Raw genomic sequence first — 13,853 nt, forward strand, 5'->3', positions numbered from 1 at the left:
AATACAAAAGGAAAACTGACTTTCAGGAGACACACTGAAGCAATTTTTACCTTGAAATTTTAGACTCTAAAATCTTAAATAGCCAGTTCTAACTGCTGTATGTGGACTTCCGACTGAGGTTCAGGTATGTTTGATGAGTTTCTAAAGCAGAACATGGCACCTCGCACTGATGTTATGCTAATCCACAATGCTCAGTTACTCTCCATTGGAAGAGAGGAGAGAAGCTGATTCCCTGTTTTCATGATATTTAAATATGAGCTCTGAGGGCCCTGAGTTTCCAGGACACAACAGCCCATTAAACTCCTTTTCTATGGTGCTGAGGTCTTGATGTGGAATGAGACAAGTCAGCCAGCGCTGGGTTATAAACATGCTTTATTACAAGTAGATAGCAGAAATGATGTGGTCAACTTCAAACAGGTAAAGGGGAAACCAAAAAAAATCAAGAGAATGCCCCACAGCAAATTTCAGAGTCAGAACTGGAACAGGAGTGGGTCATCCAGAAAGAGGACCCCCCACCCCATGAATAGAGAAAGAGAGGGTTTCCCTTGCACACTGAAGTCCACAGGATGGACTCGGGGGAGAGGACCCCATGTAGTTAGTCCAACTATACTGAAAGACCAACACAGCCACAGGAGCAGAACCCTACCTCCAACCCAGTGTCCCCACAACCAAGTCCTGTCACTAGCTCAATCTCACTCCCGTGTCCTCTCTCAGTCATGGTGAAATAATGGAACTATTGTGAGGAAGAGAAAGTCCAGAGGGGTCACAGCCCTTAGAGAGGCTGGTGGGACCTGTATGGTTAGTCTACACTGGGGGCACTATACTCCTGCATTGTCTTCCTTATCCAGTCAACGTAGTTCTTGACTCGAGTGTAGATCCCATAGGTCCCACACTGGGGGCCCCAGGACACCAAACCAGCAACATAGAATTTGGGCTTGTTTTCCTTAGGGTCCTGTACAGCAAAGGCCCCACCACTGTCCCCGTCACAGCTATCAACACCCTTGTCATTACCGGCACAGATCATGTTCTCAGTGAAAACAAAAGAACTGATATCTATTCCAGGATTGACCCCCTTCATCTCCCGGCATTTGGATAAGGGAGCAACGGGTAGCTTTGCCCCTCTGAGCTTAATAACATGACTTTTGACATTTGTTCGACCCCAACCTGAGATCAGGCCCAGGACGTTCTCCGGAGGGTCATATTCTGAGGAGGTGCCTGGTAGGCAGATAGGGGCGACCTTGGGTCCCATTTTCACTGGGTCTCTCAGCCGCACCAGCGCAATGTCATTGTCAAAATTCTTTCGTGTTATCGAAGGATCCAGGACCTCCCATCCTGGATGGATAAACACTCTCTCTGCAGTGAGCATCTGAGCATTTGACAATTGTGAGGTGACCACTGAGGAGGACCCAACATACATCACTGGGATATCGTTTCCCTCCACGACATGGGCAGCTGTCAGCACCCAGTATTCATCAATGAGAGCCCCACCAGCCCATGGGTTCGAGAAGAAGACTTGCCAGGGGAAATTTTCAATCTTCGCAATGGAGCCTCCAAATATTCTTTGTGTTGATCTAAAAGGCTCGCTGGGGGTGCCACAGACTAGAAAGGAAAAAGAACAAGGTGGGTAGTCGCTGGCCCCCCGCAATCCTCCAGCCACTCAAACACCTGCTGGGCTTCATTGTTCTCAGCACAACACAGCCAACCTTATGCAGGAAATCTCCTACACCAACCTTCAAGTTGTAAACTTTCAAAGATGTGAACATGCGCTTGCACATCCAATCACACAAGTAGGTTCAGGTGTCTGGGGTACATTGCCCTGTGCACACCTCCTCTACAAGCGGCTGTGCATTTGTGAACTTACTGTACAGTGGTGTAAAGTACAATAGTATAGCATCTCTACTTCAAGCCCAGGATGTCTGGAAGCCAGTGTAAAAACAGCAGTGATATGGCTGGTATTGTCAAGAAGCTCCAGCTGTTGAAAGATACTACTGTACTTTTCAAGGTCCCCTACTGTAAGATTAAAAGTGTTTTCTCCGGATTTCTCAGGTGGCCCAGGGGCTAAGGGGCTGTGCATTCAAACCAAGGAGCCCGGGTTCCATCCCTGACTGGAGAACTAGATCCCACATGCTGCAACTAAGACAAAGCAAAGCCAAATAAGTAAATAAAGATTTTTTTAAGAAAATATTTTCTTTATTTTTTGTATTGTTTTGTATTTTGTATGTATTATTTGTGTGAAAGTATTATAAACCCTTTGTGTGAAAAGTATTATAAACCATTATTATACTATAAGGTGTTATAGTACAGTACAGTTGTGTTAGTTGGGTACCTAAGCTCATGTTGTTGGACTTATGAACATGCTCTTGGAACAGAACTCATTCATATGTAGGGGACTTACTGTATTTGGTCAACCAACTCACTGCCTGACTTATCTGAACTCACTTAAGGATCAAATATCCCACATCGCCAGTGCCAAGAGTGGGCTTGTGGGGGAGACTGGTTAAACAGAGCCCATGTATAAAGTACTGAACCTAAATGAGCCTCACACTATGGACAGCTTAACTCACAGTCCTACAGGAGGCACATGTCACCCCAGTCTCAGCACATCTGGTCAGGGACCCAACTAGGAGCCCCAGCTGGGAGTCTCTGTTCTCACACATGTAGTGGGAAGGCAAGCCTTCTATCTGCCTCTGATGCCCAGGTCCAAAACTATCACCTTCTTCACTCAAGTCCTAACTGCAGCCAAGTACTTCCTAGGAACTGGATGTAGGGCAAAGAGAGGGTTCTCTTTTCCCATCTTTCATCTCATCCTCCAATGACTCAGGTAAGGTTGCTTTGCCATTACCCAATGCAACTAAAACTGAATTGTATTTCAGATCAAGTTGGCTTACCTAAATCCCACACTGGTCCGCCCGAATGGACTCTGAGTTGAACATAACAGACAGATGTGGGTTTAAAGCCTATCCCATCCCTTCCTGAACTGTGAACTCACAATGAATTCATTCAACCGTAAAGTAGGACCAATAACACCTCGCCCAGAGGGTTATTGCAAAGACTTCACTGAATGAGATAATAATTTCAATTAGTTAGCTGAGTCCCTAGCTCTCAATTACAATGTTGTTACTATGAGCATCATTATTATATTCTTGGCTTTGTCTAGGAGTCTTCTTCTACTCAACTCTAATCTCTATAATGATGGTCTGAGTGTTAGTTGCTCAGTCATGTCCAACTCTTTCTGATCCCATGGACTAGCTCACCAGGCTCCTCAGTCCATGGAATTCTTCGGGAAAGAATACTGAAGTGGGTTACATTTTCCTACTCAAGGGGATCTTCCCAACCCAGGGACTGAACCCAAATTGCAGGTAGATTTTTTACCATCTAAGCAACCAGGAGAAGCCGTCTAATCTCTATATAACCCCTTATTTCTTTCATTCTTCTGTATCTTGTTGCCAGATAGTCTTTTAATATAATAACTAGGATATTCAACTAATCCTGTTTCTAAGTGTTGGTTGCTCACTCTCAATTTTCAGACCCTGTTTTTAGCAATCCTAGATCCTCTTCCTGCACCAACATTACCAAATCTAACACCCCAGACTCTGACACCAACTGTCACTGGCTGACTTTTCTCTTTAGGTCAGTCACCCTGACAATGCGGTTGATGAATTCCCCAAGCCCTGGCAGATCCATGCCCAAATTTGTCTCCACCTCACTGAGCTAGGCTCAAGTCCCTTCCCAAGTCCCTTCAAGTCCCTTCCCAAGAGGATTACAACTCCTTTTAGAAGGTGAGCCCTATGCACACGCACCTGAGTACACGCTCTCTCCCCAAGTCTGAGCCCTGATTACCTGCAATGCATTTCGGCGGCTCTATGCCCAGCACCTTGTTCACCCAGCTCCCATTGCCACTGCAGTGATACACCTCTGAAACAGCACAGAGAGAAGGAACACACTCACCATCATATCTTCTCACTTATCTTCTGCCTTCCATTCAGAGCCTCAGTGCCTCTGGGATTTTAGGAGGCAATGGGATCAAACCTACCATAAAATAATCTTGAGAACATCCTCTAAAAAATCCCTTTGGCCCCAAACAATCCCCTTGCCCAGGAATTAGAAGGAACATTCTCCAAAGCAGAAGGAAGAGGATTAAGGTGGAGGCTGGGAAAGTGCTTCAAGTAGGAAATTAAATTGAAAGTAATGAACTGGGACATATCATGAGCCATCCAGCCCTTCATCCAGCACCACCAAGGCCTTTCCATCAAGAAAGTCAGTTGTGGGACTTCCCTGGTGGTCCACCGGTTAAGACTCTGTGCTCCCAATGCAGGGGGCACTGGTTTGAACCCTGATTGGGAACTAAGATCCTACATGCCACATGGTGTGGGGAAAAAAAAAAAAAAGTCATCATAGAATAGAGACTTGAAGCTGGAAGCATTACTCCTGTGGGTTCTACATTACATAGTTGGTCAAAAGCTGGATGACCACATGAAAATGGATATTTTAGGGGGAGTTCTTGAAGCTGAGCTAGGTGACCTCTATGATACTCTACAGGTGATCCTGTACAACCCATGCCCCCAACCCTATCCTGTGTGAAAATTGTATCTTTAGACTAAACAAAGAGGATGAACAAAGCCCAGCCCATCTCCCTCATTCTCTCCAAACTCTCTCCAACCCAGAAAGATCGTACTATTCACCCTCCAACACTCTCACTCTTTCTTTCTCTTTTCTTTAGTCAAAGAAACCTTACCGCTCCCTTCATATTCCATGCTGTAATATGGCATCTCACAAGAGTAGCGAGTGATGGAACCAAATAGAGTACTTTCTGGATCTTCAACTCTACCATGCTGAATGGGTTCAGGAGCGCCACAGTCCACGGCTACATGAGGAAGACAGGAGAGAGATGGTCAGGATAGACACTTCTTCCCAGGAAGAGTCCCTGGGCCAGTCCATCCTCCCAGCTCTGATCCTCACTCCTTCCCTGCCTCCCCCATCCATAAGCACATTTGGGGTGAATCCCCCACATCAGCTTCTGTGGCCATGATCATCTCCCCAGCCTACTGAGTCCTGCCACTTCAAATGGCCCTTAGAACACTGCAAGAACTAACCTGCTTCCCAGTGGTTGGTGAGGCCTCTGTAGAAATGGACCCATAGAATGCTATTAACTCTACTAATCTCATAGCCCCTTTCTTTGTAAGAAAGCTGCTAGTCTGGCAGGCCTGGGGTCAGATCAGGACTAGGATTCTACGACTGATTTCCCTTCAAAACCCAATCCACTATCTCACAAGCCTAAGAAGAAACCATGCATTTGTATCTCAGTGCCTTAATCTTTCCATTTCCTTTGGGAGAGGGGAAATTATTCCCTTCTTTATTCTTAAGGGAAAGAAGGTTTATTCAGTAGACAGACTGTGGGCCATCTCAGAAGGTGAGAGGCACCAGGGTTGTGAGTTTTCATAAGACTGAGTAATTTCATAGGCTAATGAGTAGAATTATTCCAACTATTTTGGGGAATGAGTGGGGATTTCCAAGAATTGGGCCACCGCCCACTTTTTGACAAAAGTAGTCCCATTTTAAAGAGATGCATACGTTGACACCGCAACTTGGAATTACTCCACTTTCCATTGCTTTGACAAGTAGAGTAGAAAGATGGGGAACCAACACTTCCCTGGAAAATAATAAACCTCAATATTAGTTTATAAAGAGAGATACAGGGAATTAAAAGCCAAAAATGGAATTGATCTCTGGCCTTGGATCAATGAGAAGTCTTTACTACAAGAAGCCTGGGGACATCTTAGCAGAATGACCCAAAGCATCCAGGAGTTGGAGCTAAAAGAACTTTGTCCCAACATACCAGTCCCCTTCCCCAGGAAAACTGAAGCCAAAAGGAGAATGTGAAAATGTCCAAGGATCTTCATGGCTGAGAAGACAACTAGAGATCTGAGGGGTTCTCTTGATGGAGAAGGTGCTAGACCTCATTCAAACGAGAACATTCGGTAATTGATCAGATAATTCCAGTGTGCTCATCCTGACCTAGGGACTAGAGAGGAGCCCCTGATAGTGCTTTACCTGCACAACTTCAAACCCATCCACACAGGTTATCTTCACCACATCTCTGAACACATATTTTGCTCTCTCAGGCTCCCAGAAGGAATTGGCAGTGACTTCTTTAGGACAAGGGATTGCTTGAAAAGGATAGGAAAAGAACTTTACCAAATCACTGGAGAATCATTATTACATATAATCATTCTCACATTTGTTGGGTTTCCCTGGTGGTTCAGTGGTAAAGAATCCACCTGCCAATGCAGGAGATGTTGTTTGATCCTGGGTTGGGAAGATCCCTAGAGAAGGAATTTCAACCCACTCCAGTATTCCTGCCTGGGAAATCCCATGGACAGAGAAGCCTGGAAGGCTGCAATCCATGTGGTCACAAAAGAGTCAGACACAGCTTACCAACTAAATAACAACATATTTTCTACAGTTGTTGACTCATCCTCAGTCCTGAAACCCAGCATTCCAACATGGAGGTGGTTAAAATAATATGGCAGGGAATTCCCCGGCGGTCCTGTGCTTAGGAATCAGCGTTCTCACTGTTGAGGGTACAGGTTTGATCCCTAATCAAGGAACTAAAATCTCGCAAGTCTGACAGTGAAATGAAATGAAATAAAATAGAATAATGACATTACTAACTAACCACCTCCAGGCCATCTGCATTTGAAAATCCAGTTGAAGGATTCCTAAAAGTTGAGGGTTTCTCACAACCACTAACAGGTTTACATGGTGCTGAGGAGCTGCTGTGTTCTCAGGATATCCATCCATACAACAATCCACTGTTTTGATTTTACCTTGGGCAAGGACTCTGGTCCCACCAACTAGAGGGCAGCTTCTAGGTTACTCACGATCTCCATGGTAACGAAATTTCCATCCCTTTCTTTGTTCTGATCCATCAGTTTGGAAGATGATATTCAGAGCACTGCTCTGGGTTTCAATTGTTAGTGGCCCAGGAAAGCCGTTCCCACAGTAAGGACCAAAATGCTGGTCTCCTGCCACAAACTGAAGAGAATCAAAATGGGGAAATCAGAAGAGAGAAAGAACGAAAAGAAAAAGGTAACACGGAAGGGATAAAAGTAAAATAAAATAAGAAGGAGAGAAAGAAAAAAAGAAGGGACAGAAAGCTAGATAATGCATCTTCAGGGAGAACTCTCTCTGAGTGAGTTGGAAGAAAACTGATCATCCATCACGCACGAGCAAACTGTCGGGACAGTGGCCCTCGGAGTCAGCTGGTTCCACATCAAAGTCTTCTCTCCTCATGGTCACCACCACTCGGAACCCCTCCTCCAACTGGATCTGATAGTCACACCTTGAGCTCTCTGGGTATGGACTGGGGTAATTAGGACTTTCAACCTCCCCAGTCATTGTGGTGAATACATTTCCACTGCAATTGACTAAGGAAGAAAAAGAGAAAAGGAGAATAAAATATAGGGTCAGGCCAAGGAGTCCCAGCTCTTTACTATGGTCCTTCTTATGAACTGAAGCCCATGTGCCACAATTACACACCAATGCATAACAGCAGAGATACCTAATATGTATTGGGTTTCCATCGCATTGCTTATGTGGAGCTTTTCATGGTTATGAAGAGGCCCAAGTTGACACCTATCTCTCTTCTCCAATTAATTAACTTGACCCTGTAGGCTTATCTTTCTCCACTCTTGTGGCTCCCTTTCTGTTTATGAGTAACTAAAAATTGATGCCAAGTCAAGGCCGTGGCTAATCAAAATCGAAAAGGGTAGACAGACACCTTACTGAAGCCTCCAGCCAGCCCAAATCCCAGGGAACATTCGCCTCTCCTGATGCCAAGCTCACCTCCACAGTTCTTCTTGTCTTCATGGAGGAAGTATTCTGGAGGGCAGGAGCAGAAGTAACCACCAAGGAAGTTATTGCAGAAGTGGCTGCAAGGAGCATCTGCAAAGGCTGTGCACTCATCTATATCTACAAAAAGTAGAGAAAAACGGTGGTCAAGGACAAAGACCTAGAAGGAAGAATGAAGTTAAGCCCAAAACTGCAAGTGTAAGAAAAGTAGGAAGGGTCTGTTGTTTCGAGACATTCAGTGAATCACATCTCAAACACTATACTCTATACTGTGTTGAGTCACTTCATTCATGTCCAACTCTTTGTGACCCTATGGACCCAGAGGACCCACTAGGCTCCTCTGTCCATGGGATACTCCAGGCAAGAATACTGGAGTGGGTTGCCAGTATTTGCCCTGCCCTCCTCCAGTTATTCCATGTTACTCTCCTGAAATATGATTCTAGACTTCTGCTTTACCATTGTGCGTCTATAGTGGGAGCTGTCAACACCGAAGACCCTTGACCTTTTTCATAAACAGAGCATTTCCGCTCCAGGGATAGCATTCTGCAAGCTTAACATAATATGTCTTCTGCAGGGAGGAACAACTAATACATGTATTTCCTTACATGATGCTGGCACTTCTGTCAAATCTAAACAAGGCTTTGGCTTTATGAGATGTTCTAACATCATGATACCCTGAAGATAGGTGTAGACGCACATAGAATGTGAAAGTTTGTTTGCTATATGTTAAATGGGTTTGAATACCACACATTCCTTGTGTGAGCCTTGGCAAGTTATTTAACTTCGTTAATCTTTACTTTTCCTATCTTTAAGTAGAGATAATAACACCTACTTTCAGAATTGAGGTAGGACTTCCTTAGAGGTCCAGTGGTTAAGAATTTGCCTGACAATGCAGGGGACACAGGTTCGATCACTAGTCCAGGAAGATTCCACGTGCCTCGGGGCAACTAAGCTCCTGCACGGTAACTACTGAATCCACATGCCACGACTGCTGAAGCCCACATGGCCTAGAGCCCATGCTCTGCAACAACAGAAGCCAAAGCCACAGCAAAGAGAAGCCCATGCACTCTGACTAGAGACTAGCACCCAAGAGAGCAAGAAGAGACAGCCTGTGTGCAATAGCGACCACCAAGTGCAACCATAAGTAAATAAATATAATTTGAGTGAGTGCTAAGTCGCTTCTGTCCAAATCTTTGCAACATTATGGACTGTAGACCACCAGGCTACTCTGTCCACAGCATTCTCCAGGCAAGAATACTGGAGGGGGTTGCCATTCACTTCTCCAGGGGGTCTTCTCGAACCAGGGATTGAACCTGTGACTCTGTGTCTCCTGCTTTGGCACGTGGGTTCTTTACCATTAGTGCCACTTGTGAAGCTCTTCAAATTATATAATTTAGGTAAAGATTTAATTAATATAGGTAAAGATTTAATTAATATAAGTAAAGTTCTTAACACAATACCCAGCTCATAGTGGTTCTCAATAAATTACTGGGGTGTTTTTTATCTATTTTTTTCATTACCATCATCACCATCAAGATACACTTTTGATTACATGTTTGACTTTCACAAAAGCAATTCACGGAGTGATCCAAGCCAAGTCAATACTTCATAAGAGTTACAAACGGAATCCTCACTCCCTGTATTGCTCAATATTTGCCCTGCTTCCAGTCTCATGGCTGGATCAATGAGGCACAAAGAGGTGAGCCTTACCCTCAGCAACATAGTACGCAGCAAACCCGGTGAAACGCTCCTCGTTGGAGAAGTCCGACCGGAAGATCACCTGCAATTTACTGTATGGGATGTGGAACTCTTTCACCACTGGGGAGTTTGAATTCTTGTTGGTCCTCCGTCCACAGAGTTTCCCTTCTTCATGGCCTCCGGACATTATCTAAGAGAAGAGTCAAAAGAACCCAGGAAAGGGTAATATTTTGGCATGGAGGGTAGAGAGATAGACCACTTCCCACCTTAGGACTATGTGACCCGGCTTACTGTGTGCTCACGCTCTCAGTCCACCACCCCAGCCCCATCCTTTCGCACCCATCACAGTGTACCTGCACTGAATCATAGGAGCAGTTCTCAGACAACTCTATATCCAGGTGGGTGAAGTAAAGGTGGATCCCGTACCCTGCAGGGACTTCTATGTCCCAAGACTTCTCGACCTCGTTGGGGTACGCCTGAGGGTAGTTGGGGGATAGAATCTCTCCATACATAGTAGGCTCGGCATAAACCCAGGCCACAAGGGAAAACAGGACAATGCACCTAAAAAAATAATAATAATAAAGGCAATTGGAGAGGTGGGTGACCCAGGTACGAGTGGACTAGGGCAGGGAGATGGGAGGGGAGAGGCGAAGGGCACCAGCGCATGGAATAGAGTCTTGGGCTGGAATGAAGCAGAAAAACCAAGGGCAAAGCCAAACCCAGGCTTAGGATCTGAGCTGTTCTCTTGAGAGGATGAAGGGAATGCGTTCCATGTACATTTCTCTAGACCTGGGATCACTCACCACATCTCTGGCAATTTGTTCATCCCTGGTGAGCAGCTCTTCTCTTGGTCCTGGCTCTCTGCACCTCTGACTTTGGAGCTAAAGGGGTGGCAGGCCTAGCAGTATTTGTCGAACAAACACAGGCACCTGTTTCAGTGGTAAGGGGTCAGTGTCACTTTGGTGTGAATAACACCGAGGTTAAACAGAGCTGTATCATTAAGCAACAGTGTATGACACCCCTCCTCTCACACTGGCTCTCGTTCTAGACTGAAACTAAACCTTATCCTTCTCCCATGGCTTCTCAGGACCTTCTCCTGGTTTTCTTCCAAAAGCATGAGACTTTTCCCAAGTGCTTTGCTTCCTCTGTGCTCCTTCTTCACCCCCAACTTCCACCCTGCCTCCGCTCTGTCAGCCTCTCTTCTCCCCTCACAGAACAGCATCCCCGTCTCCACTTGGAATTTCAGGAGTTTGTCCGCATCATGACCATCCACCAGGACAGGTCTCCCTCCTCTTTTGACAAGGAGCCCCCTTATCACTTCGAACCAACTCTCTTGCCTGTGTATTATTGCATGTATTTCTCTTAATGCTCCCAAAGACCACTGACGGAGGAATGGATTTGTTTCCTTAGAGGAAGGCAGTGACCTTGGGAGAAGTGGTCTCAGACAGAGTTGTGTGAGGGGAGAAGAAAAGGGGCAGGTGAATGAACACAAAAGGAGACGAAAGCTATTTCCTCAATTTCCTACCTTAATTTTCCAGATCTTTTTTTCCTTTTCTTTTTTACCTTTACTAAAAAGATAAGACATCTCCTCGTAGTCCCTAGAAAAGTGTTACCAAATATGCTTCTAACCCTGAACACTGTTTTGGGGCGGGGGGGTGACATGAGGGTGAATGGGGTCAACCTAAGAAAAATAGGTGGTCTATATTTTCCCTCCTTTGGATTCTGCTCTTCTCAGCCCTCGATCTCTGCCCAAAACTTCCCTATGTAAAGTTTTCTGCCTTCCTTTTTCCTTCCATCAAAGCTCTGTTCTTCAAGTTTAAGGATTTTACCTTCAGAAGCTGATGGGAACAAGTGGGTCAGTCCCGTCCCTCTTGCCAGTGGGCAGGCCGAGCGACCCTGCCCGCTCCCAGGAAGAGCGGCTCAGAGCTGGACGCTCCCTCTGCAGCAACCTCCGCTGGCCTCCCTGGATCTGGTTCTCTGGTTCCTTCCCTGTGATCCCCAGGGTGCATGTCTGAAATTCCCTGATCCAAACAAAGAGGGGGCTGGGAGACCATGGCTTAGGGAAAGTGGAGCTGAGCTTTGATCTTGGAGCTCCCTCTGCTTTTGAAACAAGAACTGCATCCTTTTTCCAGCCTGACACTCCTCTGTCCTGGGCTGCAGGCTCCGAAGGAGGGATTGGGGAATTTCACTGATTGCCTAACACTCTGTTTTAGCCAAAGGGTGTGTTAGAGTTTTCGGGGAAGTCAGGTGATTTGTGCGAAAAGGAGGGGATTAATACTCTAAGGAAAAGCAAAACAGGAAGTCCAGCCCTCCAGCTGCATATGAAACACAAATTAAAAGAGAGAGGAGTTATCAGAAATGCCACTTAAGGACTTGCCTGGTGGTTCAGTGGCTAAGACTCCCTGCTACCAATGCAGGAGGCCCAAGGTTCAATCCCTGGTAAGGGAACTATATCCCACGTGCCACAACTCAGAGTTTGCATGCCACAGCTAAAAGACCCTGCATGCCGAACTAAGACCAGGTGCAGCCAAATAAATAATAAATAAATAACTTTTAAAGAAAGAAAAGTACACAGAGTGTATAAATATTTACAAACAAAGAAAGAAATGCAGGTCATCTCTGCCTCTAAGGCAAATGTAATGATTGGATCCTGACTTACACTTAAACCCAAGCTGATGTGTTATTGTTGTTCAGCAGCTAAGTCGAGTCTGACTGCGACCCTATGGGCTGCAGCAGGCCAGGCTCCCTTGTCCTTCACCATCTCCCAGAGTTTGTTCAAACTCATGTCCATTGAGTCATTGATGCCATCCAACCATCTCATCCTCTGTCGCCATGTGAGATGATGCTTTTTCCTCTTCTTAAAACTCTTCCGTGTCTCCACATATCTAAATTATATCCAGCCATCAGGGATTTCCCTCGTGGTCCAGTGGTTAAGAATCCAGCTGCCAAAACAAGGGATACGGGTTGGATTCCTGGTCCGGGACAATTCCACGGTGGGACAGTGCAACTAAGCCCACGCACCACAGCTACTGAGCTCTCACTCTGGAGCCCTTGAGCTGCAACTACTGAAGCCCACACACCTATAGCCTGTGCTCTGCAACGAGAGAAGCCACTGCAATGAGAAGCCCGAGAACCGCAACTAGAGAAAGCCCCCACACAGCAACCGAGACCCAGCAGAGCCAAAAATAAGTCAAAAGAAATTCCTATATCAAAGGACAGAAAGAAAAATTATAAAACACGTTTTGTTTAAAAATAAAATATAAAGGCAGTGCAGGGAATTCCCTGGCAGTCCAGTACTTGGGACTCTGTGATTTCACTGCAGAGGGACCAGGTTCTATCCTTGGTTGGGAAACTAAAATCCCACAGGCTTCAAAAAATGACCAGAAAAAAAAAAAAAAAAAAAGTAGGCAACAACTCTTGTTGTCCCTCCCCATGAGGGACTGGGATAATGCTCCATCAACAAAGAATATTTCTGCAGCTAAACAGATTGATCTTCACAGTGACTAGAATAAAGTTATCATTATAGATTATGTTTAAAAGTTACTTTGCATTAGTTCAGGTTAGGTTTGGTTCCAAATTTGGAAGAAGAAAACAAATGAACACTCATATTCCAGAGCTTTTTAGAATTTAGAGCTTCAGATAAGGGACCGAGGGTGGCAGACCTTCTCACCAGATCCTTCCCTGACACCCTCCGCCACCCCCTAAGCTCTCCTCCTGTCCCTTGTCACTTTCTACCCCTGTCTTAGTGACCGCATTCCAAAGAATCTGCAATTTCTTCAAGTAAAGTGCCTCCTTATTTGACATCAGTTCAGTCGCTCAGTCATGTCTGACTCTTTGTGAACCCATGAACTGCAGCACGCCAGGCCTCCCTGTCCATCACCAACTCCCGGAGTTTACCCAAACTCATGTCCATTGAGTCGGTGATTCCATCTAACCATCTTATCCTCTGTCGTTCCCTTCTCCTCCTGCCTTCAATCTTTCCCAACATCAGGGTCTTTTCAAATGAGTCAGATCTTCGCATCAGGTGGCCAAAATACTGGAGTTTCAGCTTTAACATCAGTCCTTTCAATGAACACCCAGGACCGATTTCCCTTAGGATGGACTGGTTGGATCTCCTTGCAGTCCAAGGGACTCTCAAGAGTCTTCTCCAACACCATAGTTCAAAAGTATCAATTCTTCAGCACTCAGCCCTCTTTACAGTCCAACTCTCATATCCATACATGACCACTGGAAAAACCATAGCCTTGACTAGACGGACCTTTGTTGGCAAAATAATGTCTCTGCTTTTAATATGCTGTCTAGGT

General features: G+C 45.5%; 1 protein-coding gene across 1 annotated transcript; it reads right to left on the reverse strand.

Moving 5' to 3' along the window:
- Positions 1-355: 355 nt before the first annotated feature.
- C1S (complement C1s) lies at positions 356-11,575 on the reverse strand. The gene is made up of 12 exons (XM_061418052.1): positions 11,379-11,575; positions 10,353-10,478; positions 9,903-10,110; positions 9,562-9,739; positions 7,846-7,971; positions 7,228-7,427; positions 6,882-7,035; positions 6,052-6,167; positions 5,572-5,650; positions 4,736-4,864; positions 3,841-3,915; positions 356-1,599 (listed from the first exon to the last, which is right to left on the reverse strand). The coding sequence occupies exons 2-12, from the start codon at positions 10,373-10,375 to the stop codon at positions 800-802; spliced, it is 2,088 nt and encodes a 695-aa protein (XP_061274036.1). The 5' UTR covers positions 10,376-10,478; positions 11,379-11,575; the 3' UTR covers positions 356-799.
- Between the last annotated feature and the right edge of the window lie 2,278 nt (positions 11,576-13,853).

This window comes from Bos javanicus, chromosome 5 (assembly GCF_032452875.1).
Source record: "Bos javanicus breed banteng chromosome 5, ARS-OSU_banteng_1.0, whole genome shotgun sequence".
NCBI lineage: Eukaryota > Metazoa > Chordata > Mammalia > Artiodactyla > Bovidae > Bos > Bos javanicus.

Bases quoted from the DNA above. Each gene is read 5' to 3' on its own strand.
- C1S (XM_061418052.1), bottom strand. From the start codon at position 10,375: ATGAACAAATTGCCAGAGATGTG. The intron at 7,972-9,561 runs GTAAGGCTCACC...TACTTTTTGTAG, and splicing joins TGCGTACTATGTTGCTGAGG to ATATAGATGAGTGCACAGCC. The intron at 3,916-4,735 runs GTAAGGTTTCTT...GTGCTGTTTCAG, and splicing joins CATGGAATATGAAGGGAGCG to AGGTGTATCACTGCAGTGGC.